The following is a 26,706-nucleotide window of genomic DNA, read 5'->3' on the forward strand; positions in this document are numbered from 1 at the left end:
TTTTTCCACAGGGTCTCATTCTGTCACCCGGGCTGTTGGAGTGCAGTGGCACAATCATAGCTCACTGCAGCCTTGAACTTCTGGGTTTGTGCAGTCCTCCGGCTCTGCTTCCCAAAGTGCTGGGATTACAGGTGTGAGCCACAGTGCTCCACCTCGTTTCTTTACATCCAACCATGCAGGGGTAACGCCCTCATGTACCTCTCAAGCCTGAATCCTGCTCTAGAAATTCTGATTCCTATTTCTGGCTTATAGGACACATGTCCCCAAAGGTCCCAGTGGCTCCCCAACTCAACATTTCCCTCCCGTCCTTTCCCCTGCTGCATTGCCTTCCTTTTCCCATTCCCACTGAGCAGGTGTCTGATGTGATGGGTCCTGTGCTCTCTTTAAGATTCTCCTACATCTTGGCTGCAGCTTCCCAGTGCCTAGAAGAATGAGTTTGATGTATCTACCCAAACTAGGCAGGCGGTGAACAGCAGGATTGACCAAGGTCCAGGTCATAGAACGCACTGCGGCCACAGCGAGGGCAGAGGGCAGTGCTAAATAAGATCCTCTTGGGCTGCTGTAAATCCTTCAGTAACTGCCTTAGCTCAGCCCTAAATCGGGCAAGCTTCCTCCAGCAGATAGTACCGCCGGCGCTGTAACTCTCCAGAGGAACATCATACAGCTCTAGGCTTAACTCGCTCAGCCTGTGGGTGTGTCGCAGCAGGTTCTCCAGGGTGGCCTTGGAGATGTGGTTCCCACAGAAGCTGAGGGTTGTGAGCTGGGTGCAGCGGCTCAGGGCAGGCAGGATGACTGCGAGCTGGGCGTCTGTGATCCCGCATTCATCCAGGTCCAGGGTCTGGAGGGTGGCAGCGACTTTCTCTAGCAGAAGGTGAAGGGGCTCAGGACTGAAATCGGACAGTGTGATTCCACTCAGGACCAGGTTCTTCAGCTGACTGATGCTTGGGCACTGGGACAAATCCATCAAGTCCGATTCCGAAAGCAGGCAGTTGGTTATGGAGAGGGTCTCCAAGGGGGTCTTGAGGCACCTGGGGACAGAGGAAGAAGTTAGTTCTGGGGAATTGTAGCAGTGAGAGCAGGGTGGTGGGGAAGGACGTCAAGGTGCAAGATGACAATTTTGCCCGAGCCCAAAGTTATTCTGATCATCTGATGATGGTCAACACCCAAGATGTGGTTTGTCGAAGGCTCTGGTCATTCAGGTCAGTTCCATTTCAGGCTGAGTCCTTCATCACTCATGCAACTGGCTCAAGTCCACAGAATCTCTAAAGCCCCCTTTCCTCCTATATTGTCAAAAAAAAAACCCCACATTTCTGGGCCACACGAGCCCAGTGAGAGACGTGCATGAAGGACACACGCAGGCAAGGCCCGGCAACATGCGCTGGGCTTGCCACCTGCAGGATCACTGACATGCCTGTGTCACCAGCAACCACAGTAACCATCTATCACTTTTTATCGTTCTCCACTCCTGCTCCCTCACCCTCTAGTGAGGGATGTTGCATTTTCCATACATTAATTAATTTACTTGGAGGTCAAAACAACCTATTACACACAGAGAGTTAGAGACAGGATCATTAGTGTCCACTAAGCTGATGAGGACAGAGCTTATATTTTGAAATGCCTAGATTGGATGTGCTTTTCCTTCTTCAGTGCCCTCCTCACTTACCTGTTTCCCATCATTTTACCTTAGACACGCTTCCTCGGGACAAATTCACAAACACACCCTCACTAGATCTGAGACCCCCAGTAGCTAGTTCCCTAGAATGGAGTCCCTCTTTACAGCATCCACCCCAGTTTATCCCTCTGCCTTTATTGGGCCAGTTATGTGACACCCACTTCTGGAGAGAGCAGTGAACACAGCTATGGGTTAACATTCACTGGCTCATGTGTTTACTATAACCAAGAAAGGCTTTGCTCTGGTCTGCAGAGAAAGCTCACCATCCTTCCTCACCTGAGCACCTGGTCCAGGTGGCCTTCAAGGAAGGAAACGGAGTTCATATAAAGCCTCTGGAGGTGGTCCAGCTTACGGAACTGAGTCGTGAACTGGGCAATAAACCTGTCCTTCTTCTCTAGGTTGGACACATAGATTTGGAGGAGAAGTAGTTTCCGAAGATTAATCATCTCGCCCAGGTAAGGAGCAAACCTTGCCAGCATGGACAGTTTCCAATTGCAATTCACCTCTACCACCTGGATACAGTCCAGCTCCACCATTCTTAGGACAGTTCTGATCTTTTGGATGCGCGTCGCAAAAATGCTCAGCTTCGTACAGCACAGGTGTACTAAATCTTTCCTCTGCTTGACCCACAAGAAGAGGTAGGTGAGGAACTCATCCAGTGGTCTTTCCTCGAGGCAAAGGTCTATGAACACCTTCAAGGGTTGCTGCCTTCCCATACTCGGACAACTCTTCACTGTTTTCCTCTTACTCATGGCATTTGGTAAGCATGCATGGGTCATTGCTTCAGACTCTATGACCCAGAAGTTCTCATCAACATTCCGCAAATCCAGTACTTGCAGGATCCACCTCCTATGGCTAAAACAGGGGAGAGTCTCAGAATTTAGGCAAGGCCCACTCTGACCGGTGTTCTTACTCCACATCCCGAACACCAGCTGCCCCTGTCCTGCTTCTCCTGTTCTCTGATTTCTCCATCCCCTTTTCTCCTTGTGTCACGCCTTGCGCCCACTTCTATCACCTTTAATTGTCACTAAAAGGAGGCAGCTACATGTTCCTTCAGTGCTTCCCGCATGGGAAGCAGTCCTACCTTTCCAGGAGCCCTTTCCCAGAGTAGCTCAGCAACGGCCAAGGCCTCTCGGAGCTTTCTCACTGGCTCCATCAGAAGCCTCTGGTCCACCCACCCTTGGGTCCCCCACTCTCCCTGACCCAGCTGTCTGTCCCCGCACTCCTGAGCCCTCCCTATCAGGCCATGAGGGTCAGCCTCACCTGGGGCGAACCTTCTGGGCAAGCAGCACATCGAGCCCCTCCAGCACAACTCTTAAGGTCTCCAGGTCAGGCGTCTTCATTAGAGACCCCAGAGGGAGGCAGAAGAAGGGCCAGGCCTGCACCATCGCCTTTAGGATCTCGCTGCGTCTCCCGTTGAAGGCCTCCATGAACAGTGGTGGGAAGAGCTCCACGGGCACCTCCTCCAGAGGGGGCATGACCAAGGCCTCGTTTCTCACCAGGTTCTGCCCTGCCAGTTCCAAGAGTCTGGGTGGACTCTGGAGGCTCATCTTGATGAATCTGCAAGGAAAACATCCTGAGGACACATCCAAGGACAGAGCATCCTTCTCAGGCCAATCCTGATCACCCCCATCTTCTCCTAGGGCCAATGTCCCTGCTCTGGCAGAGATGGAAGAGTCCTCAGTTTACCCCAACTACACTCTGCACTCTGTGGCCACAAAGCCATATCTCTCCTCCTGGTTCCACCATGACCAGTGTCTCCCAACCAATGAGAGGAGGACAAGGTGACCACTACCCTTTGATTTTCATCCAGTGCTCTACTGAGCTCTGGTCCCACTATGAAGTGGGTACGCAGGAGCCTGAAAGCCAGTCCCCATCCTTTTAGGGGAAGTTTCTGAGTATCACTCAAGGCCCTAAGACAATGGGAACAGAGTGTCATGAGCCCTACAGGACTACATTCTCAGTTCCTACAAATAATTTGGTTAGGAATATTCAGGGAACATCCCTAAAATGAGGGCCATTTGTTCATTTTTAAAAATTTCAATGAGGAATTGTAAAACCCATGTTACAATGTTATAGAGCATTTGCAAGTTAAGGATAGAAAACAATTTCTGAGGTAGAGATTCCAACCCACATCTCTCATTACACACTTCAAAAATTAACCACTATAGGTTGGAAGTCTTGGGAAAGAAATAGATCACCTGTTCAGAACAAAAACTCCACTCTTAGAAATATTATATAGAATATTGTTAAGCTTTTAGTAAAAAAGAAAGCCTAACTTGTAAAATCACAATACCACAAAGTCTATGAACTGTAAGAGCACACAAACTAAATATTTAAAAAGCCAAGAGGCCGGGTGCGATGGCTCACGCCTATAATCCCAGCACTGTGGGAGGCTGAGGTGGGAGGATTGCCTGAGGTCAGGAGTTCGAGACCAGCTTGAGCAAGAGCAAGACCTCGTCGCTACTAAAACTAGAAAAAATTAGCCGGGCATGGTGGGGCATGTCCATAGTCCCAGCTACTCGGGAGGCTGAGGCAGCAGAATGGTTTGAGCCCAGGAGTTTGAGGTTGCTGTGAGCTAGCCTGACGCCATGGGACTCTAGCCCAGGCAACAGAGCAAGACTCTGTCTCAGGAAAAAAAAGAAAAAGAAAAAAGCCAAGAAATAAACTTTTAATCAATTGGATTTTTTTAAAAATATGCTTGATTGAGCATTTTGAAATGATATCAACCAAAGCACAAATACATATTTTTGGAATACAGACAAAACTACCATTAGAGGAACAATCAAATCCCAAACTGTTCTTCTGAAAAACACACAGGATCATTCTCTGTGCCACTTTGAGCTTCATGTCCCCATCTGAGACTGGCTGACTGTACATCAGATGGGACTGTCCTTATGGAGGTCGCTGACTTACCAGATGGGGACTCAGTGTGTAGGGCGCTGGGACTTCAGGCAGAAGCAAGCAGTAACCCCAGTCTGCAGGGCTTTGGGCGCTTTGGGACTCTCTGTGGATCTTCGGGAGCTTACACTGACCTTTCCAATCACTCCTCCCCTTTTCAGCTACCAGCTTCCAATCAGAATGTGATATTTGATGAATTCCTGAAGCTCCACCCAGTTAATCCTGATGGACTTTTTGGCTCTCCCTAGATTGATTGAATCAGATATCCAATTATGAAACTGAAAGAATTAGGATGGGCTAAAAGTCAATAATTCATTCCTTCGTACACTCCTACACTGATGGAGTTTTACTAATATGTGACCCTCATAGTCCTGAGTGTGACGACATGGGGAAGGCATTAATCTGTTCCTGATGTGAGATAGAAAAAAAGCAAAACCTGAAAGTAGTCTTGGGGAGTCTTTGGCCACATTAAAGTCATCAGAAGTTCCAGAATTAAAACAGGGTTATGGAGGCAGCAGTGTCATTCCCAAAGAAAACAGAATAGAAATCTCCATGTATCCAAAAATCCATAGCTCTGCCCCTGCTGTCACCAGGAAGAACTTTCCAGAAGCACTAAAGAGGGCAAGGTGGTCACGAGCCCATTCATTTCCATCCAGTGTTCCACTGAGTTCTGGTCTCACTGAGAAGTAGGTACTGAGGAGCTGCCTACAAGTAGCCCCCACCCTTCATGTGGATTTAACTGATTATAATTCAAGGCCCTAGAACAGTGGAAATGGGAATTTCATGTGGCCCAACACAACCTGCATTCTTAGTTCTTAAAATTAACCTGGCAGGGATAAATTAAGGGGTCATCCCTAATATAGGTGCCATTTGTTTCCATAGAAAATTTTAAAGGAGAAATCGTGAAACCCTTGTTACAGTGCTATGAAGCATTTGGAAATTAGAGATGTAAAATTCTAATTCACATGTAGATTCCAATGTACGTTCCACATTCTTGCACATTTTTTCTTTTCTTTTTTCTTTTTTGAGACAGGGTCTCCCTCTGTTACCCTGGGTAGAGTGCAGAGGCATCGTCATAACTCACTGCAACCTCAAACTCTTGACCTCAAGGAATCCTCCCACCTCGACCTCCCAGAGTGCTAGGATTACAGGCGTGAGCCACCACGCCTGGCCACTTAAACATTTCTTATATCACTTTGGGATGGGTCTAGGGGAGGAAATAGAGCGCATGTTCATAACAAAGACCCCACTCCTAAAAACATTTTATAGAATTTTTTTAAGTTTTTCATAAAAAAGAAAATCTAAATTCCAAATCTGTAAAGCCGATGAATTATGTTTTAAGGGCACGTAAACTAAATATCTAAACTATCAAGAAATAAAATTCCAATCAGTCAGCTGTTTTTAGTTTTTTCTAAAAACAAATCTACTTGGTTAAGAAATTTTAAAATGATGTAAACCATTCAATTCTGCTGCAGATCAGATTGGGCTACAGAAAAATAAATAAATAAACCATGCACAAATTGAAATATTTGAGATGAAGGCAACACTGGATTTAGAGGCAAAAATCAAAGCTGTAAGTCTATACATATTGAAAGACAGAAATAGTAAAATTCTCCATACCACCTTGGGCTGCATGTCACAACTCAAGACTGGCTGATGCTAGCTCAGATGGATATGTCCTCATGGAGATCAAGGACTTACCAGGTCAGGATTCGGTTGGTAGAGTACTCAGACCTCACAGAGAACCAGACAGTAACTCCCGGATCCAGACTTCTGGGTCTCTCCAGTGGCTCCTCAGGTAATTTTTTCGACCTTCCCATCATACCAACTCTTTTAAACCACTAACTACCAATCACAATGGGATATATGATTAGTTTCCTAAAGCTCCACCCCGTCAATCCTGATGGGTTTTTGGCTCTCTGTAGATTGATTAAATCAGATACGCAATCATAAAAAGGAAAGAATTAGGAATAGGCTAAAAGTCAAGAATCCATTTATTGATGCACTCCACAAACATTGATGGAATTTTACTAACGTGACTTCACAGTTCTGAGTGTGACATAGGGAAGGCATTTATCTGTTCTTGACATGAGACAGAAAAAAGAAAAACCTGAAAGTATTGTTGTCGGGAGTCTTTGGCCACATTAAAATTATCAGAATGTTCCAGAATTTAAACAAGGTTATGGAGGCAGCGGTGTCATTCCCAAAGAAAACAGAATAGAAACCTCCATGTATCCACTGGACACTGTGTGTTATGTTACCTGACAGCAGATTTTGTCTCCATTTAGGTGGAAGAAAGGCCACTAGTAGTGTCATTGGTCTCATGAGTAAGGCCAAGGCTTTTCTGAAGATAATATGGCCAAAATTACAATAGTAAATAAGGGTGTGGGCTGGGTTGTGTGGGGCTGGATGTTATTAGTGGGACCCTGGGAATGAACCAACACAGAGTAAATATGTTGGGGTCTTCTTGGGGAGTGGTGGAGGAAGAATTAAAAGACTTTTGTCTAGATTGAGTTTAAAAAGTAAATAGCTATTAATACAAAAGAGAAGATGCAGATGTTTAAAATTCCACGTTATCCTTGAGGAGAGGAAGACAGATTCAGTGTTCAGTCCCACCCTAGAAGGTAAAGGGCGTTTCCTCCCAAAATGATGGGATTAGCTCAGCAAACCATCTGGAGCGGAATTTAAATCTAAGAATGTGAGCTGGAGCGGAGGCCAGAGAGTGGTACTATGGCCAGACCTGGGGAGGGAGACTTTTCCAAGTCTGAAAGCCACTGGGAGTGGAAGCGGTGGGCTCTCTGTGTTGTTGGAGAGACAAGAACATATGTAAACACGTGTGTCCTTGTCATGGTGCTAGCCGCTGGAGACCTTTTCTTTTAGACTCAGGGTTCTTCACACGGTGGGACATTTTCTAAGCAACAATTAGCCTATCATTTTCCAGGGCGCTTTGCCATTATAAGAGAAAAATCTGAGGCACAATAAAAGTTTAAAGACTTCATTTGAGTAAAAACCAAATCAGGAATTCAGGAACACAAGATTAAAAAGGGCTTAGTGTTACAATGAAAAATTGTCCGAGGCAAGGATTTATGTGGAAAATGGGGAAGCAAAATAAAGAAACTATTTCATTGATTACAGTTTCAAGATTGCTTTTTTTGGTTATCTTGTTGGAAGGTCCCTAGTCACAGAATCAAATGTTAGTTGGGTGCATATTTTTTATTTTTACTTTATTTTTTTGAGACAGAGTCTTACTCTGTCACCCAGGCTAGAGTACAGTGGCATCAGCCTAACTCACAGCAACCTCCAACTCCTGGGCTCAAGCGATCCTCCTGCCTCAGCCTCTGGGGTAGTTGGGACTACAGGCATGCACCACCATGCCTGGCTAATTTTTCTATTTTTAGTAGAGTCCGGGTCTCACTCTTGCTCAGGCTAGTCTCGAACTCCTGACCTCAAGTGATCCTCCTGCCTCAGCCTCCCACAGTGCTAGGATTACAGGCGTGAGCCACCCACCCTGCCAGTTGGCTGCTCATGACTGGCTGAGGTTAAGTTTTGTTTTTGTCTAACTTGAGGATTTACCAGAAATGACTCAATTAAGTTTTGCTTATATTTGCCATATCATTGGGGCGGGGGGGAGGGGGGGTTAAGGCTATTTTTGTAGCCTTAGTTGGTTTTGTTTGCCCAGGAAGTTTTCAGGCCGGTCTCCATTTTAATTTTGCTTCAGCTATTCTGCCCTTTTGGTCATCCTCTCAGCAAGCTGAGTGTGTGACTAAACGGGATAGCATTACTCTCAGCTACCACCATTGACCTAGTCACGGTGATGAGGAGGCAGGTCAATGTTGTCAGGAGACAGGTCCATAGTATCATAAACAATAAATAAGGCCAGGCGCGGTGGCTCATGCCTGTAATCCTAGCACTCTGGGAGGCCAAGGTGGGAGGATTGCTTGAGCTCAGAAGTTCGAGACCGGCCTGAACAAGAGCAAGATCCCGTCTCTACTAAAAATAGAAGGAAATTAGCCAAAACAACTAAAAATAGAAAAAAAATTAGCCGGGCATGGTGGTGCATGCCTGTAGTCCCAGCTATTCAGGAAGCTGAGGCAGGAGGATCACTTGAGCCCAGGAGTTTGAGGTTGCTGTGAGCTGACGCCATGGCACTCTAGCCCAGGCAACAGAGTGAGACTCTGTCTCAAAAAAAAAAAAAAAAAAAAAGGACAATGAAAATCTTAATGTTTATACATATAAACAGATGACCTTAACTTCTCCCATTTTATTGGAGAAGTAATTTATATCCAACTGTCTTTTTACAAACTGGTGAGTTTATATTACTCTGTTTTTATGTATCATAAATGAAATTTTAAAATGAAAACTGCAGACACGACTTCTTGGGCCCCTCTTTCCCGGGACCCGTGAACCTTGCCCGGGAGCGCTCAAATAAAGCCTCATTGCTTATTCCCTCCCCCCCCCCCAAAAATGAAAACTGCAAGATCTTTGTTTTTGTTCATCTTTATGTTTTTATGCGTTTGTGTCAGTATATATACCTGGTATTTAATTGACCAAGTTCCATTTAATTGGCTTCAAGGAAAAAAATTTGCACTTACATCAAGTAATTTATCAGAAATACAGTAATTTACTCAAATCCTATTTAGGGTCATGTGACTTGGGTAAATCTTTGATATAAACTAACTAAAAATTTTGGTAAAATAAATATAGAAATATTTGCATAATCACCAGCATTCACGTTTTCCCATGGATTACTGCTCAGACAGCTTTGTCTCTGGCAGATGTTTTAGGGCCATAATACTATAAATCCAGCCTTAAAAGCGAAATGAGGGCCAGGCGCAGTGGCTCACGCCTGCCATTCCAGCACTTTCGCAGGCTGAGGTGGGACATTGCTTGAGCCCAGGGGTTCGAGGCTGCAGTGACCCATGATTGCGCTCCTGCTCTCCAGCCCGAGTGACGGCGTGAGACCCCACCTCAAAAAAAAAAAAAAAAAGCAAAATGATCTTTGTGTAACTCTTTGATGAATAAGATGTTTAATATTGTTGATTTAATTAAGAAAAGCTGTATTCAAAATACCCGTATATTTAACTTAATGATCTTACTTAGGTAAACACCTGATATTCACGTTATAAAATAATGTCAGACTCTCATATCAGTTTTCATAAATAACATAGGTATAAGTATTAAAAATAAATAAATGAGGTAAACGTAAGTGGGACGGGCTAGCGGAGCGGCGGCGGCGGCGGCCCGGCCGGGACCCCCGCGGGCTGAGGCGGAGGGGCCGCGGGCTCCGAGCTCGGCGCCGGGGGCAGCGCGGCTGCGGCCGAGGCGAGAGCCCGCTCCGCCTCCCTCCCGCTGCCCCCCGACCCCCGCCTCCTCTGGGGGCGGCGGCGGGATGTTCTCGGTCCCCTCGTGCGCGCGGCTGGTGGCCCGCGCCGTGCTCGGCGGCCTCGCGCAGACCAACCCCAGAGCCGGCGGCCGCTGCGGCCTCGGCAAGGACCTCCGAAAGGGCGCGAGCTACGGGGACGACGCGTGCCTCGCGGCCCGGCGCCGCTCTGCGCTACGCCCGGTAGGTCCGCGGCCCGGTACCCCCGCCCCAGCGCCGGCCCCGCCTCCCGGGCGCTCCCCGGCGCCGGCTTCCTCGCTTCCCCCGCGCGGCGAGCGGAGCCCGAGCGCGCCCAGGCGGCGGGCGCTTACTGTGCGCCAGGCGCCGCGCCAAGCGCTCTGAGGCGCGTTTTCCGCTGGAACAACCCCCATTTTAGAGATGAGGAAACTGAGGCGCGGAGCGGCCTAGCCACGTGCTCAAGGTCAGTCTGAGAATGTGACCAGCCTGACGGCATCCAGAGCCACGTTAGTCACTTGGCAGCGCCGGCCCGGGCGGCCTCCCCGGGGACTCCCTCGGTGACACCCGCAGGTTCCCAGCCTGGCTCTGGCTCCCGCCCCCTTCGCTCCGCGTGCCCGGGGCATCCCTGCTGCTCCGCGTGCTCCGGCCGCCGCCGCCGCCGGCCACGGGCTGCCGGACCCCCAGCAGTCCCTGTGGTGAGCCCCAGAGGGTCCGGCCGTGTTCTTCCGCCGCCTGGGTCGTGACCAAATCCGCATCCTTTTCGGAATCCCACAGTGGGGGCTGCGGGCTTGGTGGAAAAACTCCCACAGTGCGTTCTCCCAAGCTGATCCTGTCCGCTTGCGGTCACTTGGGGCGCGGGGGTGGGGCTGCGTGCGACAGAGAATCAGTCTCCTTGACCCAAAATAGAGTGGCCGAATCTGCTTGTAGACTGCAGCCAAGAAAGCTTTGAGAATTGGTCAAAGCCTTTTCAGGCCGCAGGTGCTATTCCAGTTACACCTTTTGGGGGTGGGAGACTAGGGACAGAGCTTGCAGGAAAGGGTGAGTATAATTCGCGTGCAATCAGAAAATTTACTGTAATGTACATCTTTGGAGACTTTGTGTGTACTGTAGATTAGTGTGCTATTAAAATTTTTGCATAAATAAAGCACTTCCTTTGGGAAAAAAACAGGATGAACATTAATAAATGGAATTTGAGATCTTAAAGCTATAATGTTTAATTAAGTAATAGATACTAAAGTTTCTGGGTCACTTCCAAATATGATAATATACGGAAACATTTATTACTTGACTTAAATATTATAGAAAGACAAAAATATTTTAACAATAGACTATAAATATGTCCTGTTCCACATTGAAAGATCGTTGTATAAGCAAATCTATGTTTCTAGAAACATAGGTATATATTTATGGCTGTTATATATATCAATATGGCAAACAGTTCCAAATAGCTTACTTCCTAGTTTTTCTCTTGTCATTTAAGTTAGAGTTAAAAGTCTAATTAATACATGTAATTCTGGCTGGACGTGGTGGCTCACGCCTGTAATCCTAGCACTCTGGGAGGCCGAGGCGGGTGGATTGTTTGAGCTCAGGAGTTCACGACCAGCTCACAACCAGAGCGAGACCCCGTCTCTACTAAAAATAGAAAGAAATTATATGGACAGCTAAAAATATATAGAAAAAATTAGCCAGGCATGGTGGCGCATGCCTGTAGTCCCAGCTACTCGGGAGGCTGAGGCAGGAGGATCGCTTGAGCCCAGGAGTTTGAGGTTGCTGTGAGCTAGGCTGACATCACGGCACTCTAGCCCTGGGCAACAAGAGTGAGACTCTGTCTCAAAAAAAAAAAAAAAAAAATCAAAGCTGTAAGTCTATTCATATTAAAAGACCAAAAAAGTAAAATTCTCCATGCCACCTTGGGCTGCATGTCACAACTCAAGACTGGCTGATGCTAGCTCAGATGGGCATGTCCTTATGGAGGTCAAGGACTTACCAGGTCAGGATTCGGTTGGTAGAGTACTCAGGCCTCACAGAGAACCAGACAGTAACTCCCGGATCCAGATTTCTGGGTCCTTCCAGTGGCTCCTCAGGTACTTTTTTTGACCTTCCCATCATACCAACTCTTTTAAACCACTAACTACCAATCACAATGAGATATATGATTAGTTTCCTAAAGCTCCACCCCGTCAATCCTGATGGGGTTTTAGCTCTCTGTAGATTAATTGATTAAATCAGATATGTAATCATAAAAAGGAAAGAATTAGGAATAGGCTAAAAGTCAAGAATCCATTTATTGATGCACTCCACAAACATTGATGGAATTTTCCTAATATGTGACCTCCATAGTCCTGAGTGTGAGACAGGGAAGGGTTTAATCTTTTCCTGATATTAGAAAAAACAAAGCCCGAAAGTTTCATTTTTGGGAGCTCTTTGGCCACATGAAAATTATTAAACGTTTTCAAAGTTCAAGTGCTGAGCTTTTGGTAACAAAAACAACTTTATGAAGACAGTGATGTCATTCCCTACAAAAACAGAATAGAAATCTTACTTTATCTAGTGATCACTTAGGTTTTATGTTAGCTGGCATGGAAGATCATGTGCCCATTCAGGGAGGCAGAGAGGTACCATGAGGGTGTAATTTGTCTTCGAGACTAAGATTAAGGCTTCTTCAAAGGAAATCAGGCCAAAATTAAAGTGAGAAACCAGTGTGGAGGCTGGGAACAGTGGGGCTGGACGTTGTTAATGGGACACTGGGAGTGACCCAAAACAAAATAAAATATGTGGGATTTTTTTTATTTCTTTTTTTTTATTCTTTCTTTTTTTTTGTTTATTCTTATTTTTCTTTTTATTCTCTTTTCTTGTCTCACAGATGGCATGTGGAATTTTTTTTTTTTTTAATGTGGGGGTGCGTAAAGGGGGAAGAATTGAAAGACTTGTCTGGATGGAGTTCAGGAATTTTAAAAGGGGATGGTGCGGACCAGGGGATTCTGACTGTTTAATTAAAACAAAGCATCGTGAAGGCCCAGGGCAGGTGTTGATGTGATGTGATTTCTGCCCAGTGCTCTGAATGCTAAATTCTTATTTTTGAAAAAGAAAAGAGATTTTTAAAATTCAAAAAAAAAAAAAAAAAGAAGAAGAGAAGAAATTTTAAAGGGGAGTAGCTACAAAGGAGAAAATGTAGACTCTTAAAACCCAACATTATCCTTGAGTGAAGGGAGGGAGGGAGATTCTTCTTGGTCTTCCTCAGAAGATAAAGGATGTTTCATCCCAGGGAGATGGGATCAGCTCAGCAATCCAGCTTGAAAAGATTAAATCCAAGAGTATGAGCTGTGGAACAGTCCAGGGGGCAGCACTGTGGCCAGACCTGGAAATTGAGACTTTTGCAAGAATGAAAGCCACTGAGGGTGGAGGCTGTGGGCTCCTCGGGATGTTGGAGAGAAATGAACATGGCTCAAATGCCAAATGTATTCCTGTCCTTGTGGTGAAGACCACCTGGAGACCTTTTCTTTTAGACTAAGTGTTCTTCACACATTGGGACATTTTCCAGGCAACAATCTGGCCCAGTTATTTTCCAAGGTCCTCTGCCTGTAAGAGAAAAATCTTAGGCACAATAAAATTTTAAAGAGTTTCGGTAAAAAGCAAGTCATGAATTGGAGAACACCAAAACAAAAGAAGTTTAGTGTTTGGATGACAGACCATCAGAGGCAAGTATTTACGAAGAAAATGCAGAAGCAAGATAGAGACATTATTTCATAGGTTACAGTTACAAAATTACTCTTTTTTTGTTTAGTTTACCTTGCAGGAAAGTCCCTGGTCACATCATTGTATGTTAGCTGGCTGCTTATGATTGGCTGAGGTTAAGTTTTGTTTGTGCCTAACAAACTTTTACGAGAAATAACTGAAGTTAAGTTTGTCTTATGCTTGCAGTTGAAGCAGGATTCCGGCTATTTTTATGTTCTAATTGGTTTTGTTTGCTCAGGAACTTTTCAAGGTGATCTCCATTTTCATTTTGCTTTAACTGCTTTGCCATTTTGGTCATCCTCTCTGAAAGCTGAGAGTGTGACCAAAGGGCATAGCATTACTCTCAGTTACCACTATTGATCTAGTCATTAGGAAGGACAGACAGGTAGATGTTGTTGTCATCAGTGGGCACACTGACACTCAAATCCACGAAGCTGTCATCAGCAATTACACAGTCTGTGCTGGTTTCCTTGAGTTGTCTGTCTCTGATGACCATCATTTAGCATGGAGGTGGCTTCTGGAAAGCACTTAAAATCCTGAGAGAATAAATGGCAGCTGGGGCGCAAACATAATTTCTATAAGGAGAATCATATCCAAGGATTGAAAAATTCCTCTGACCAAAGATCCCCAGGAGGGAGGATATGACCAACAGAATAAATCAGTGGTAGATCCAGTGCTTGTCTGATTAAAGTCTCCTATTTGTTCTCTAAGGTCTTTTAAATTTTGGACAACAGTGCCTGATAAGTAATATAAAAACGACTCTTTGCACCAATTAGGGCACAAGCTACTTCCTGTTCAGCAGCGAAAGCATCAAGAATTCTGCTATGGTGGAATACTACTGAGGCTAATCATCTTAGATTACACTGGTCTGAAGACAATTCAAAGTTTTATTACAATTTTTTCCAAGAGTTGCTGAAATACTAATAAGTGATTTTACTGATTCAGAGACTCCCATCTAAGGATATAAACTGTTGCCAAAAAAAAAAAAAAAATGAAATCCAGAATTAGTGTGATTGAATTTGGGAGCTCACCAGAGGAGTTCTTTATCTCCAAGTGACCTTAAATTAAAATTTTTACTAGCATTTAAACAGTCACGTCTGGTTATTTTAGGTAGAGGGTCAGCCAAACCACAACATCAAGATCATTTAACTGGAAAATGTTTCTCTTGCGAATGTTGTCAGTAGCAAGGTGGAGTCACTGTGTCAGACCCTGACAAAATAGAGCCAGGGAAGTCCATGAAGGGAGAGATCTCAGGCACATATGTCTGATAACAAGAATTATCACATAAAACTCTGCAAAAACCACAACCTTACCCAAAGGCCACCAGATTCTTACAAAAAATACTTCTTTGAGGACATCTACCCAGCAACTGCCTGTTCGTACTTGGACTGATGCCACACTTGTTTTTGATCCTTGTAGCAAAAGATAATGGTTTCAAAAGGACTTATGTCATCCACCTCATTTTTTCTCTAAAAACCCTTGTCTTCCTTTACCTTCCTGAATATGCCCATGCTATTTCCTGCTGCAATGCTCATTCCTAAATGAATATCGTTTTCCTTCAGAGTGTCTCTGTGTCCCTCTGTTATTTAGGTTAACATTATCTGGTGTCAAACAGTGAGAAGGAAAGGAACTCCCCTCGGATGGATCGAGGCCCCTGGTATGGAATGCGGTTTCCAAGGAGCCCGCTGCATTTTCTGATTCCACGAGTCACCTTTTCTCTTTCGATGAATCTCCTCTTGGATTCTCAGACACTCCTTCTTTTGATGACTTCCTTTGGCTTAGTTTGTATCTGGTGTGCTTATAAGGCTGCCATAGTTAAAGGACCTTGCATGCCTCTTGGGACTATGAAAGCCTCTTGTCTTTTCTGCAAACCCATATTGCTATGAGAACAGCATTCTTCTGGTGGATATTTTGGTTTCTGCAGAACTTATGTTCTGTCTGTGAGGCATGTCTTTACTGATAAATTCACTCTGGTTTTTTTGTGCATATCTAGTTTAATCGTTTGTTTGGTCTGCATGCCTGGTTGAACATTTTCATGAGAACTCTTACTTTAAATAGTTTCATTTGGCCCGGGCGTGGTGGTCACGCCTGTAGTCCTAGGTCTCTAGGAGGCCGAGGCGGGTGGATCATTTGAGCTCAGAAGTTCAAGATCAGCCTGAGCAAGTGTGAGACCCCGTCTCTACTAAAAAATAAAAAGAAATTAGCTGGATAACTAAAAATATATAGAAAAAATTAGCCGGGCATGGTGGCGTATGCCTGTAGTCCCAGCTACTTGGGAGGCTGAGGCAGAAGGATTGCTTGAGCCCAGGAGTTTGAGGTTGAACTAGGCTGATGCCACAGCACTCTAGCCAGGGTGACAGAGTGGGACTCTGCCTCAAAAAAAAAAAAAGTTTCATTTGGTTTTGCAGCACATATCTGTAAATGATATGTGCTCCTTTATTTTTATTCCCCGGCTTGTTTCTGAACATGTTTCCAGAGCACAAATGAGCATTCTAAACTATGGCAGAAGACAGAAAGCTAAGAGCCACTAGGGTGGTCACCACTATCTATAAGGAACGCTAGTCCGTGACACTGATCAGCACCCATACCGGACTTCATGCCTCATATTCTATTTGGAAGAGACTGAGGCATGCCAGAGCAGACAACATTAAACATCATACATGAAAGAATATCAAAGAATATTCCAGCAATGAAAGATGTTGAGCCACTGCTTGAAATGAATGAAAATATAAGAAGTTTTGAAGTGTTTTTATAATATCCTTAAGGACTAGTTCTTGTGGCTTAAGATGCAAAAATCTTTTCGCTCTCTACTGGACACCTGAATTCCAAACTCCAGGGAATCATTGCAGATGTCACACTGTGAGAGAAGATCAGTATAGGAGGACTGGTGTACCTACTCCCCACAAGAGCTCCTCCTAGAGTGACTAGCTGGTGCTGTCACCTCACCTGTGTGTTCTTCCATTTCCTTTGATGGGTCCTTTTCAGGTGCCAAGGGGATCCAAAAAAGAAAGAAAAATTTTTCCAATAAATACAGTTGGAACAAGTAGATATCAATCAATATGGGAACAATATAAATACAAAACTTACCTTGTGCCAGATGAGAAAATAAACTTGCATGGATCACAGATCTACATATACAGCCTAAAACTATAAAACTTCTAAAAAATTAAGGTAAAAATCCTTGTAACCTTGGAGTGGACAAAATTTTCAACTAGAACACAAAAGCAAAATAACATAAGAAAATTGAATTAAACATCACTAAAATTTAAACTGTATGATTTTGTGAAGGTACTATTAAGAATATAAAAACACAAAGATAGACTGGGAGAAAATATTCACAATACATATGTTTAATAAGTACTTCTATCTAGACTATATAATTTTTTTTTTGAGACAGGATCTCACTCTGTCACCTGGGCTAGAGTACAGTGGCATCATCTTAGCTCACTGCACCCTCAAACTCTTGGGCTCAAGCAATCCTCCTGCCTTAGCCTCCCAAGTAGCTGCAGCTACAGGTGCACACCACCATACTGAACTAATTAAAAAAAAATTTTTTTTAGAGACAGGTTCTTGCTTTGTTGCCCAGGCTAGTGTAGAACTCCTGGCCTCAAGAAGTCCTCCTGCCTTGTCTTCCCAAAGTGCTAGGATTATAGGAATGAGCCACCATACCCAGTCTAGAATATATATTTTTAAAGTTTTTACAACTCAATAAGACCAAAGAAATTGAGCATAAGACTCAGACACTTTAGAAAGGGAGATATATAAATCTCAAAAAAGTATATGAAAGAGGTTCATCATTAATTTTCAGAAACATACAGTTTCTTATAACCATAAACATAAGCTTATTGTTTGACCCAGTAATCTTACTCCTAGGGACTTAGCCAAGAGAAATGAATGGATATGTCCACAGAAAGATTTGTACATAATAGTTACAGCAGCTTTTTTCAAAACAGCCACAAAATAGAAACAATACAAATTTCCAATGAGAGATGAATACCTAATCAAAGTGTGGTCTGCTCATATGACAGAAAACTATACAGCAATAAAAGAGAAGAAACTTTTTATGCATAAAACAATATAGATGATTTTTAAAGGTATTGTGCTAAGTCAAAGAAACCGGACACAAGAGACAATTTACGACATGCTTCTGTATAGACTTATTATGTATGTCCATTAACATGACATTCTAGAAAATAGTCTAAAAAGATCAGTTGTTACTGGGAGTGGGGTTAGATGATAGACCACAAAGGATACAGGGATTTTTTGAGGTTGAGGGAAATATGCTGTGTCTTGAGGGTGGTGATGGTCTCATGGGTGTATACATGTGTAAAACTCATCAAACTGCAAACTTCATATGTGTATGGTTTCCTATCACTAAATGATAGAGCAATATAATTCATTTTATCTTTTAATTTTTTTATTTTTAATTATTAGGGCTGCATAATAGTTGTATATATATTTATAGGATTTATGTGATATTTTGATATAGACATACAATGTGTATTAATCAAATCAGGGTAATTGGTGTATCCATCACCTCAAGCATTTGTCATTTTTTATGTTAGGAACGTTCCAATTCCACTCTTTTAGTTATTTTAAAGTGTACCATATCTTACTGTTGACTATGCAGTAGTCACTTCATTGTGCTATCAAATATTCTTCATTCTATCTAACTATCTAACTATATTTTTGTACTCATTAACCATCCCCACTTTATCACCACTTCCCTGCTACCCTTCCCAGCCTCTCTGGTAACCATCATTCTACTCTCTGTCTCCATGAGATCAATCGTTTTAATATTTAGCTCCCGCATACGAGTAAGAACAAAACAGAGATTTGCCTTTCTGTGCTTGGCTTATTTCACGGAACATAATGTTCTCTAAATCCACTCATGTTGTTGCAGATAACAGAATTTCATTCTTTCTCATGGCTATATAATATTCCTTTGTGTATATGTACCACAATTTCTTTATCCATTCATCCATTGATGGACACGTAAGTTAATTCTAAATCTTGGCTATTGTGAATAGTTCTGCAATAAACATGAGAGTGCAGATGCCTTTTTGATATATTTATTTCCTTCCTTTTGGATATATACCCAGCAGTGGGATTGCTGGGTCACATGGTAGTTCTATTTTTAGTTTTTTGAGGAACCTCCCTACTATTCTCCATAGTGGTTGTACTAATTTATATTCCCACCAACAGTTTACAAGGGCTCCCCTCTCTCCATATCCTTGCCAGCATTTGTCATTGCTAGTCATTTTGATAAAAGCCATTTTAACTGGAGCGAGATGATATCGCATTGAAGTTTTGCTTTGCATTTTTCTGATGACTAATGATATTGAGCATGTTTTCATATTACAGTTGGCCAGGTGTATGACTTCTTTAGAGACATGTCTGTTCAAATCTTCTGCCCATTTTTAAATGAGATTATTTCATTTTTTCCCTATTGAGTTGTTAAAGCTCCTTATCTATTCTATAATAGTTACTAACCCCTTGTCAGATGGGTAGTTGGTAAATATTTTCTCCCATTCTATGGATTGTCTCTTCACTCCGTAGGTTGTTTCCTTTCTGGCACAGAAGCTCTTTAGCTTGATGTGACCCCATTTGTCTAATTTTGGTTTGGTTGCCCATATTTTGGGCTATTACTCAAGAAATCATTGCCCTGACCAATGTACTGAAGGATTTCCCCAATTTATTAAAATAGTTTCATAGTTTAAAGTGTTAGATTTAAGTCTTTAATCCATTTTGATGTGATTTTTGTATATGTGAGAGATGAGTGTCTAGTTTCATTCTTATGTGTATGTATATCTGTATATCCAGTTTTCCCAGTACTGCTTATTGAAGAGACTATCCTTTCCCCAATGTGTGTTGTTGGCGTCTTTGTGGAAGGTACGTTCGCTATAGACAAGTGACTTTATTTCTGGGTTCTCTATTCTGTTCCATAGATATATGTGTCTGTTTTTAGGCCAGTTCCGTGCTCTTTTGAGGACCACAAGTCTATAGTATAATTTGAAGCCAGGTAATGTGATTCCTCCAGTTTTGCTCTTTTTGTTCAGGATGGCTTTTGGTATTCTGGATCGTTTGTGGTTCCATATAAATTTTAAGATTATTTTTTCTGTTTCTGTGAAGAATGTGATTGGTATTTTGATGCAGATTGCATTGAATTTGTAAATTACTTTGAGTAGTGTAGACATTTAAACAAAATTGATTTTTCCAATCCATGAGCATGGAATATCTTTCCATTTTTTGGTCCTCTTCAATTTCTTTTATGAATGATTTATAGTTTCCATTGTATTAATAGAGAGCTTTCATTACTTTATTTCCAGGTATTTTATTTTATTTGAAGGTATTGTAAATGGGGTTACTTTCTTGATTTCTTTTTCAGATTGTTTGCTATTAGAATATAAAATTGCTACTTATTTTTGTATGTGATTTTATATCTGGCACCTTCACTCAACTTGTTTATGAGTTATAAACAGGTATTTTTGTGGACTTTTTCTGCTTCTCTAATATAAGATCATATTATCTGCAAACAAGGATAACCTGACTCCTTCCTTTTTAATTTAGATGCCCTTTATTTATTTCTATTGTCTGATTGCTCTAGCTAGCAATTTCAGTACCATGTTGAACAGCAGTGTTGAAAGTGAGCATCCTTGCCTTGGTCCAGATCTTGGAGGAAAAGCTTTCAGTTTTTCGCCCTTGAGTGTGGTCCTAGCTGTGGGTCTGTCAAATACAGCTTTTATTGTGTTAAGTTCCTTCTATACCCAGTTTTTTTAGAGTTTGTATCATGAAGGGATATTGAATTTCATCAAGCGCTTTTTCAGCATCAATTGAAAAGATCATATGGGTTTTGTTCTTCGTTCTGTCAATATGATGCATTACGTTGATTTCCATATGTTGAAACATCCTTGCATCCCCGGGATGCATCCCACTTGGATCACGATGAAATCTTTTTAATGTGTTATTGAATTCAGTTTGCTAGTATTTTGTTGAGGATTTTTGCATCTATGTTCATCAGAGATGTTGGCCTATAGTTTTCTCTTTTCATCATGCCTTTGTTTGGTTTTGGTATCAGGGTGATATAGGTCTTCCAGAATAAGTTTGAGAATATTCCCTTTTCCTTTATTTTTTGGAATAGTTTAAGTAGGACTCGTATTAGTCTTGGAATATGTGTGTGGTAGAATTCCCCAGTGAAGAAATCAGATCCTGGGCTTTTGTTTGATGGGAGACTATTACTGTTTCTCTCTTATTACTTACTATTGGTTTATTCGGGTTTTGGATTATTTCTAACTAGTTTAATCTTGGCAGGTTACATATGTATAGGAATTTCTCCATTTCTTCCAGGTTTTCCAATTTATTGGCATATTGTTGCTCATAGGAGTCTCTAATGATCCTTCGAATTTCTGTAATTTCAATTGTAATGTCTCCTTTTTCATCTCAGATTTTATTTGGGTCTTCCATCCTGTTTTCTTAGTTTGGCTAAAAGTTTCTCAATTTTGTTCATCTTCTGAAAAGAGAAACTTTTCATTTTATCGATCTTTTGTATTTTCTTCTTTCAATTTAATTTATTTCTACTCTGATCTTTTTACTTTTCTTATGACTTAGCTTTGCAAAAGTAAGTTTTTTTTTAATATGGGATATACATATTTAAAATATACTATAGGCCTAAATGATTTTAGCTTTTTTCTAAAAGAGAACATGGATGTCTTTACTGGCCCTGACTTTAGTTCAGAAAGCGCCGTTGCCCCTCACGCAGGCAGGCATGGGCTGGCGGGGCCCTGAGGCTCCTGGCAATACAGGGCGTGGATGTCCCCTTCCAGGGCAGGGGCCGCGCCTTCTTTAGCGAAGCCCTTTCCTGGCACAGCCAATAGCCAGCAGCTGCGGAAATTGGATCCATTGATCAGGAGTGAACTGGGTCCCAGTCTCTGGTTAGCAGTGAGGGCCCCTGGGATGAAAGGGCTTTAGTGGCTCACGCTCACTCCCAGAGAGACTGTTGCAGAACCTGGACATGCATCTTGTGGGTACTCACCCACTGAACAGCACAGAAATAGGCAAGGGCATACATAGCAGATATCCAGGAAGAGGTTAAAGGAGGGAATCCATCAAAATGATAACGGTTTCATTTTGATAGCTTCCGTTCCTGGAGCGGAACCTCATTGACCAGACTCCGGAACGCATCTGTTCCCTACACCAGTAACTGCAGATCCCTGAGATTCAAACTGAAAAGCAGGTTAATTGATCACGGAAGAAACAAGACCTTTAACGCTCATGTTCCTTTTATTTCCAAAAGACTCTTCCTTTATAACCATGTCCACATATTCATTCTAAGCTCCCTACAATTACATGGGATGACCTATTAGAACAACGAGGGCAGGGCAGGGTACGGAACTCGATCCTCTTGGGCTGCCTGAAGTCTCTCAGTATCTCCATCACCCTGGCCTGAAGCTGGAGAAATATCTCCTGGTTGTTACGTCTAAAATCATCATAATACTCCTGAGGGACAGGATATATCACTAGGCTTAAACTGCTCAGCTCGATGGTGTGGTGCAACAGGTTCTCTAGGATGGCCTTGGAGATTTGGTTCCCACTTAAGTTTAAGGCTGTGAGCTGCTGGCAGCACCTCAAGGCAGGGAGGATGACGCTGAGCTGGGAGTCAGTGATGCGACAGTCCTCTAAGATCAGGACCTGCAGGGTGGCTGCAGCGTTCTCTAGTAGAGTATGGAAGGGCTCAATATTGACATCACTCAGTATGATGCCACTTAGGTCCAGCTCCTTTAGCTGATGCATGCTTGGGCACAGGAACAGATGCTTCATTTCTGATTCTGAAAACCAGCACTCAGTCATTGCAAAGGACTCCAAGGGGGTCTTGAGGCACCTGGGGAGAGAGCGAACACTTAGTCCTGGGGAATGGCAGTGGTGAGTGGAGGGTGGTGGGGAAGCAGCTCAGGGCGGGAGAGTGTCTTAAACACAAGCTGGTCCTCGTCACCTCATGATGGCCAACACCCAAGGTGCTGTGTGTGGCAGACTCTGCTCATTCTGGTCTGTCCCATTGCAGGAGGAGTCCTCCCACCATCGCTTGCGCCCCTGGGTCAAGCCCACAGAATCTCTAAAGCTGTACCCTTACGTTGAGAGCTAACCACATCTCTGGGCTGCATGAGCCCACTGGGAGACAGGCATGAAGGACATGCCAGGCCAAGATCCAGCAACATCAGCTGGGGTTCCCGGCCTGCGGGCCTCACTGACACGCCTGTATCATCAGCAGACCCCTTTCACAGTTCTTCAGTCCTGCTCCCTCACACTCTATTCCAGAAGCATGTGTTTCCCATGTTGATTACCTTCCCTGTGCTCAGAACACCCTGTGACAGACGGGGAGTTAGAGACAGGATCATGTTCACTAAGCCGGTGGGAATGTAGCTGGTGTGTGCACTGTGCAGGTGTGGTGTGCTTTCCCTTCTTCAATAACCTCCCCTCTAACTTATTTTTCATCATATCAATTTAGTCACAGTTCATAAAAAGTAATTCTCAAACTCGCCCTCACTGTCTCTGAGCCTCCCTGTAGCTAGCTGTCTAGCAGTGTCCCTCCAACAGCCTCTACCCCAGTTGATCCCTTTGCCTTCACTGGGGAAGTTATGTGACATCTACTTCAGGACAGAGCAGTGAACACACCAAGGCTTTGACATCTCTGTGTCTCCTTCGCTGTTACATGCCCAGCTGCTGGCACAGAGAAAATGTCCTGTGGTGCTTACTGTCACAAAGGAAAGCTTTGGTCTGCTCTGCAGAGCAAGCTCACCATCCTTGCTCACCTGACTAACTGGTCCAGATGGTCCTGGAGGAAGCAGACCCCGTGCAGAGAAAGCTTCTGGAGCTTGTCCAGCTTGAGGAACGTAGAGGCAAATCTGGCGACCACCTGTCCCACCTTCTCTGTCCAAGTGTAGTTACCCTCGAAAATGTAGGTGACGTGGAGTTTACAAAGACTCTTCATCAGGGCCAGGTAAGGGACAAACCGTCCTAGTTGGTACAGTTCCGAGAAGTTACGCATTTTCACGTCCTGGACACATTCCAGCTCCACCATATCTAAAAACTTTTTGACACTGTGGGTTTGCATTCCACAGATCACCACCTGCTTACAGCACAGGTGTACCAAATCCTCCCTCTGCTGGGCCCATTCAAAGACATACGTGAGAAACTCATGTTGGTTACTATCATGGATGCAAATGAAGTCTAGGACCACCTTCAGTGGCTGCTGCCTTCTCATCCCTGGACAGTCCTCCCCTGTTTGCCTCCGACTCATGGCCTGTGGGGACCTCACAGGGGCTCCAGACCACACGCTCCAGAAGTTCTCATCAACTTGCCGTAAATCTAGCACTTGCAGCTTCCACCCACTGTGGGTAAAACACAGGAGAGTCTCAGATTTAGGCAAAGACCCCTGCGACCTGAGCTTTTCTTCAACACCAGACATCGGCTTTCTCCCGTCCCTGCTTCTTTCCCTCTCGATTGTTCCATGCCCTTCCCCCAACTGGATCTTTTCCAGTGTCCGCTTCTCTTGCCTTTGTGGCACCAGGAGGAAGCAGGTTCATTTCCCCTTGTGATCCCTGCACGGTGAGCAGTCTGAGCCTTCCAGGGGCTCTTTCCCAGAGTGGGCTCAGTAATGGTCAGGTCCCAGAGCGTCCTCACTGTCACCATCAGATGCCTGAGGTTCACCCTGGGCCCCCCACTCTCCCTGACCCAGCTGTCTGTGTCCCCAGACCCCTGGGACCTCCCTACCAGGCTCCCTGGGGCAGCCTCACCTGGGGCGAACCTTCTGGGCAAGCAGCACATCGAGCCCCTCCAGCACAGCTCTTAAGATCTCCAGGTCAGGGGCCAGCATCAGGGACCCCAGAGGCAGGTGGGGGAAGGGCCAGGCCTGTACCAGGGCCGTCAGAGTTTTGCTGCGTCTCTTGGTGAAGGCTGTCTTGAATAGTGGTGGGAAGAGCTCCGCTGGCAGCTCCTCCACAGCAGGGATGGCCACGGCCTCGTCCCTGAGCAGGCTCTGCTCCGCCAGTTCCAGGAGTCTGGGTGGGGCCTGGAGGCTCATCCTGATGAAAATCTGCAGGAACAAAAGTCCTCAGGACAAATGCATAGAAAATGCATCTTTTGCGGTCCAGTCGTGGTCACCCCATCCTCTCCTAGGGCCGATATCCCTGCTGTGGCAGAGGTGGACCAGTCCACAGTTTCCGCAGTCGCACTTTGCACTCCGTGGCCATAAAGGCATAGCTGTGGCACCAGGAGGACTGTCTAACTGCCAAGGAGGGGACAGGTTGCCCACTACCCCACTGATTTTCACCCAGTGCTCCACTAAATCCCCATACCACTGGGAAGTGCTACTGCGCAGGCTGAGAGTTAGCCTCCACCCTTTTTGAGGAGAAATTTCCGATCCCCAAAACCATGGGAACGGCAGTGTCATGGGGCCCAACACTGCCCACATTCTCAGTTCACACAATCTGGCTGGGGAATATTAAAAGGACATCCCTGCTGGGCACCATGGCTCACGCCTGTAATCCCAACACTTTGGGAGGCTGAGGCAGGACAATTCTTTGAGGCCAGGAGTTTGATACCAGGCCAAGACAAAGACCCTTCTTACCCCATTTCTAACCCTATAGCATTCTGAAATAAAAATGAAATAACATAAAAGAAGTTTGAGATGAGGTAAAGCAAATCATGACCCAGAATTTTTGCAGTGAAGACAAGACTACATTTAAAGGGAAAATGACTGGATACTTCTGTGTCATCTTGAGCTTCCCTCCCTGAGACTGGCTGCCTGCAGATCAGATGGGACTGTCCTAATGGAGGTCGCTGACTTACCAGATCTGGACTCGGTATGCAGGGCGCTGGGACCTCAGGCAGAAGCAAGCAGCAACTCCAGTCTGCAGGGCTTTGGGACTCTCCTGTGGATCTTCGGGAGCTTACATTGACCTTTCCAATCACTCCTCCCCTTTTCAACTACCAGCCTCCAATCAGAATGTGATATTTGATGAGATTCCTGAAGCTCCACCCAGTTAATCCTCATGGACTTTTTGGCTTCCTCCATATTGATTGACTGAATCAGATATCCAATCATGAAACTGAAAGAATTAGGGATAGGGTGAAAGTCAAGAACTCATTCCTTCCTGCACTCCACCAACATCGATGGAGTTTTACTGATATGTGGCCGTCATAGTCCTGATTGGGAGACAGAAGAGTGTTTAACCTGTCGCTCACATGAGTCAGAAAAAACAAAACCTGAAAGTATTGTTGCTGAGAGATTTTGGCCGCATCAAAATTATGAAATTTTTTCATTGTTAAAACAGCTTTCTAAAAACAGTGGTGGCATCCCTAGGAAATCAGAACAGAAATCTCTGTAGGGTGTGTTCAAATAACTGACATAGCCATTGGTGTCTCCCTTCTTGTGGAAGCCTCTCTTCCACTGGGTGGTCTTCTGGGACCACTGGTGATGTGATTGGTGTGAGACTCAGGCCAGGCAGGGCTTCTGTGGAGGAAATCAGGTCACAACTACAAGGAGAAGTAAGGGTGGGGGCCGGGTAGGGTGGGGTTGGGTGTTCTCAATGGGGCTCTGGGAAAGAACTAAAACACAGTGAGGCCGGGCGCGGTGGCTCACGCCTGTAATCCTAGCACTCTGGGAGGCTGAGGCGGGTGGATTGCTCGAGGTCAGGAGTTCGAGACCAGCCTCAGGAAGAGGAGACCCCGTCTCTACTAAAAAGAGAAAGAAATTATCTGGCCAACTAAAATATATATAGAAAAAATTAGCCGGGCATGGTGGCGCATGCCTGTAGTCCCAGCTACTGGGGAGGTTGAGGCAGTAGGATCGCTTAAGCCCAGGAGTTTGAGGTTGCTGTGAGCTAGGCTGATGCCAGGGCACTCACTGTAGCTCGGGCAACAGAGCGAGACTCTGTCTCAAAAATCAATAAATAAATAAATAAATAATAAAACACAGTGAATATGTTGGGATTTTTTGGTGGGTGGAGGGAGAGTATAATAAAGATTAGACTGAGGCCACCCTGGTATTGATCCTGGTAGCCAA

General features: G+C 44.4%; 2 protein-coding genes across 2 annotated transcripts; both read right to left on the bottom strand.

Moving 5' to 3' along the window:
* Positions 1 to 454: 454 nt before the first annotated feature.
* On the bottom strand, positions 455 to 3,240 carry LOC123634889 (PRAME family member 12-like). The gene is made up of 3 exons (XM_045546565.1): positions 2,936 to 3,240; positions 1,949 to 2,521; positions 455 to 1,028 (listed from the first exon to the last, which is right to left on the bottom strand). Exons 1-3 carry the CDS (start codon positions 3,220 to 3,222, stop codon positions 455 to 457), a joined length of 1,434 nt encoding a protein of 477 aa, XP_045402521.1. The 5' UTR covers positions 3,223 to 3,240.
* A 7,178-nt stretch (positions 3,241 to 10,418) lies between these two features.
* On the bottom strand, positions 10,419 to 24,723 carry LOC123634890 (PRAME family member 12-like). The gene is made up of 6 exons (XM_045546566.1): positions 24,437 to 24,723; positions 23,453 to 24,031; positions 21,993 to 22,524; positions 21,629 to 21,681; positions 21,402 to 21,527; positions 10,419 to 10,698 (listed from the first exon to the last, which is right to left on the bottom strand). The coding sequence occupies exons 1-6, from the start codon at positions 24,721 to 24,723 to the stop codon at positions 10,419 to 10,421; spliced, it is 1,857 nt and encodes a 618-aa protein (XP_045402522.1).
* Positions 24,724 to 26,706: the final 1,983 nt, after the last annotated feature.

This window comes from Lemur catta, chromosome 3 (genome assembly GCF_020740605.2).
Source record: "Lemur catta isolate mLemCat1 chromosome 3, mLemCat1.pri, whole genome shotgun sequence".
Lineage (NCBI taxonomy): Eukaryota > Metazoa > Chordata > Mammalia > Primates > Lemuridae > Lemur > Lemur catta.